The sequence below is a fragment of the Loa loa genome (assembly GCF_000183805.2).
Source record: "Loa loa unplaced genomic scaffold supercont3.472, whole genome shotgun sequence".
NCBI classification, from domain to species: domain Eukaryota; kingdom Metazoa; phylum Nematoda; class Chromadorea; order Rhabditida; family Onchocercidae; genus Loa; species Loa loa.
In genome coordinates this window covers 470-2,269 of record NW_018108652.1, presented here as the reverse complement: position 1 = coordinate 2,269, position 1,800 = coordinate 470, and the positions used below count along the sequence as shown (strand labels likewise).

The following is a 1,800-nucleotide window of genomic DNA, read 5'->3' as shown; positions in this document are numbered from 1 at the left end:
TAATAATAAGTAATAATAATAAATAAATAAATAAATAAATAATATATATATATATATATATATATNTTTTTTTTTTTGGAATTCTCGAAATGATTTTGTCAAATAGTTGGAAATTAATGAAAAAACATTCTTCATGTGTCTTTTTTATTGTGTGAAAATGGAATTTTCACCTGTTAATTGGCATTTTTTTAAAGAAAGAAAAATTAAATCAACAGGATACCTTTTGAGATACTCACGATGCCACGGTAAAAAAGCGGGTCCGGAGTGTGCGCCACCTCTTGCTGCAACCTTAAATAACAAATCATTAATATGTAATACAGTATTGTGATATTACGGTATTGCGTTTACGGTATTATGATTGCAATATATGATTACGGTGTTTTAATTATAATGATTGAAGTTCATTTCAACATTGCTATTTTTTCTAGTAGATGATGAGCGTATTTTTTTTTTTTTTGTTTGTTAGATACTTGATTGGTAAATTCAAAAGAAATTGATTAAAATTAAAATTAATTTTTTCATTATATTAATACCATTTTTATCCAATCATTCTTTAAGATTTTAATTAATTCCTCTTTAAAAAGAAAAAAGAAAAGATAACAAACTGATTGATGCTCCATGCTAATTCGATCATATTCTCCGCTTCGTTTCAATGCACTAAGAGCATTATGGTACCGTAATCGCTCATCTTCGGTAAGCATCCGGTATTCCTTACGGTATGCCATTGTTATAATTTGGCCATTTCGTAGCACACATTGATTTTGTGGATCAATACCACCCTGTAGAAAAAATTTAAATTCGACGATAATTGAAATGTTAATATTAATAGTTTAAAATTAATTTGAAATGATTTGACAAATTTTGAAATTTATAAATCATTGCAGATGTAATAATCAATTTACCGAGAAATAAGGACAGAGACAAGTGAGTGTCATGCAGTCATATGGATTACTTGCAACTTGACCTCTTGAACCAGGCATTACTATACCAGGTTTCAAATGTTCCGGAATTCCGGGTGGATGAATTATGATTTGGCGTTGTTGCGCGAAATTTCTCCTCGAATTGTTTGCCATCCTTTGAAGCTAAAAAAAATATGCAAGGAATTTTCTTGTCAACTTTTATGGAATCATTTTGAAGTGGAAAATTTGTCTGATTGATCATCATTGAATGCATCATGAAATAACGATTGATTATTGAACCTCACCGAACTAAAGATTGATCATTAAATTTGAATATAAGATTGAAAAAAAAATTAAAAGTATTGTTAATAGCTGCTACAATATTGTCAAAATAGCTTACATTTAAACATGTCGTACGAATTGCTAATGTCGGAGCCTGATCACAGTTTTCAAGGAAGTGACTTGGTATTTGTCTAATCTGAGCTTGGCCAAAAATAGATTTGATAACAAACGTTAAATGAATGAGTATTAATAGAGACCACATTATGATCTAAAATTAGAATTTTATAAATTTTAAATTTGTTTTATAGCATTTATTGCAACGGCAATTTTTCTTTAGACGAGAATCTAATACTGATATAGTATGTTAAATTATCAGCTAATTTCCGGTTTTTAGGTTAAAAAGTTTTGGAATCCGGATTTTTACAATAAAATATTAAATAGCAGAATTTCCCTTTCCTTATCTTTTTTTCCTCCATTTTTCATAACCACGCAAACACATTATTATTGAATCATTAATTTCCATTTTTTTTTTTTGAGAAAATTGACAACTTGAAAAGTAACGATAAATTTTGTTTGTTAAAAAAATTAAATCATTAAATGAAAAGGAATAGCGTTCAAA

General features: G+C 27.9%; 1 protein-coding gene across 1 annotated transcript in view; it reads right to left on the bottom strand.

The window, feature by feature from the left end:
* Positions 1-1,443, bottom strand: part of LOAG_18731 (tyrosinase 4) — a gene marked incomplete at both ends in the record, with an annotated part of 5,156 nt that extends 3,713 nt beyond the window's left edge. The window contains 4 exons of the mRNA XM_020451394.1: positions 221-288; positions 606-779; positions 903-1,082; positions 1,300-1,443. Coding sequence (XP_020304824.1) covers positions 221-288; positions 606-779; positions 903-1,082; positions 1,300-1,443 — 566 coding nt within the window. The remainder of the gene's footprint in view (positions 1-220; positions 289-605; positions 780-902; positions 1,083-1,299) is intronic.
* Positions 1,444-1,800: the final 357 nt, after the last annotated feature.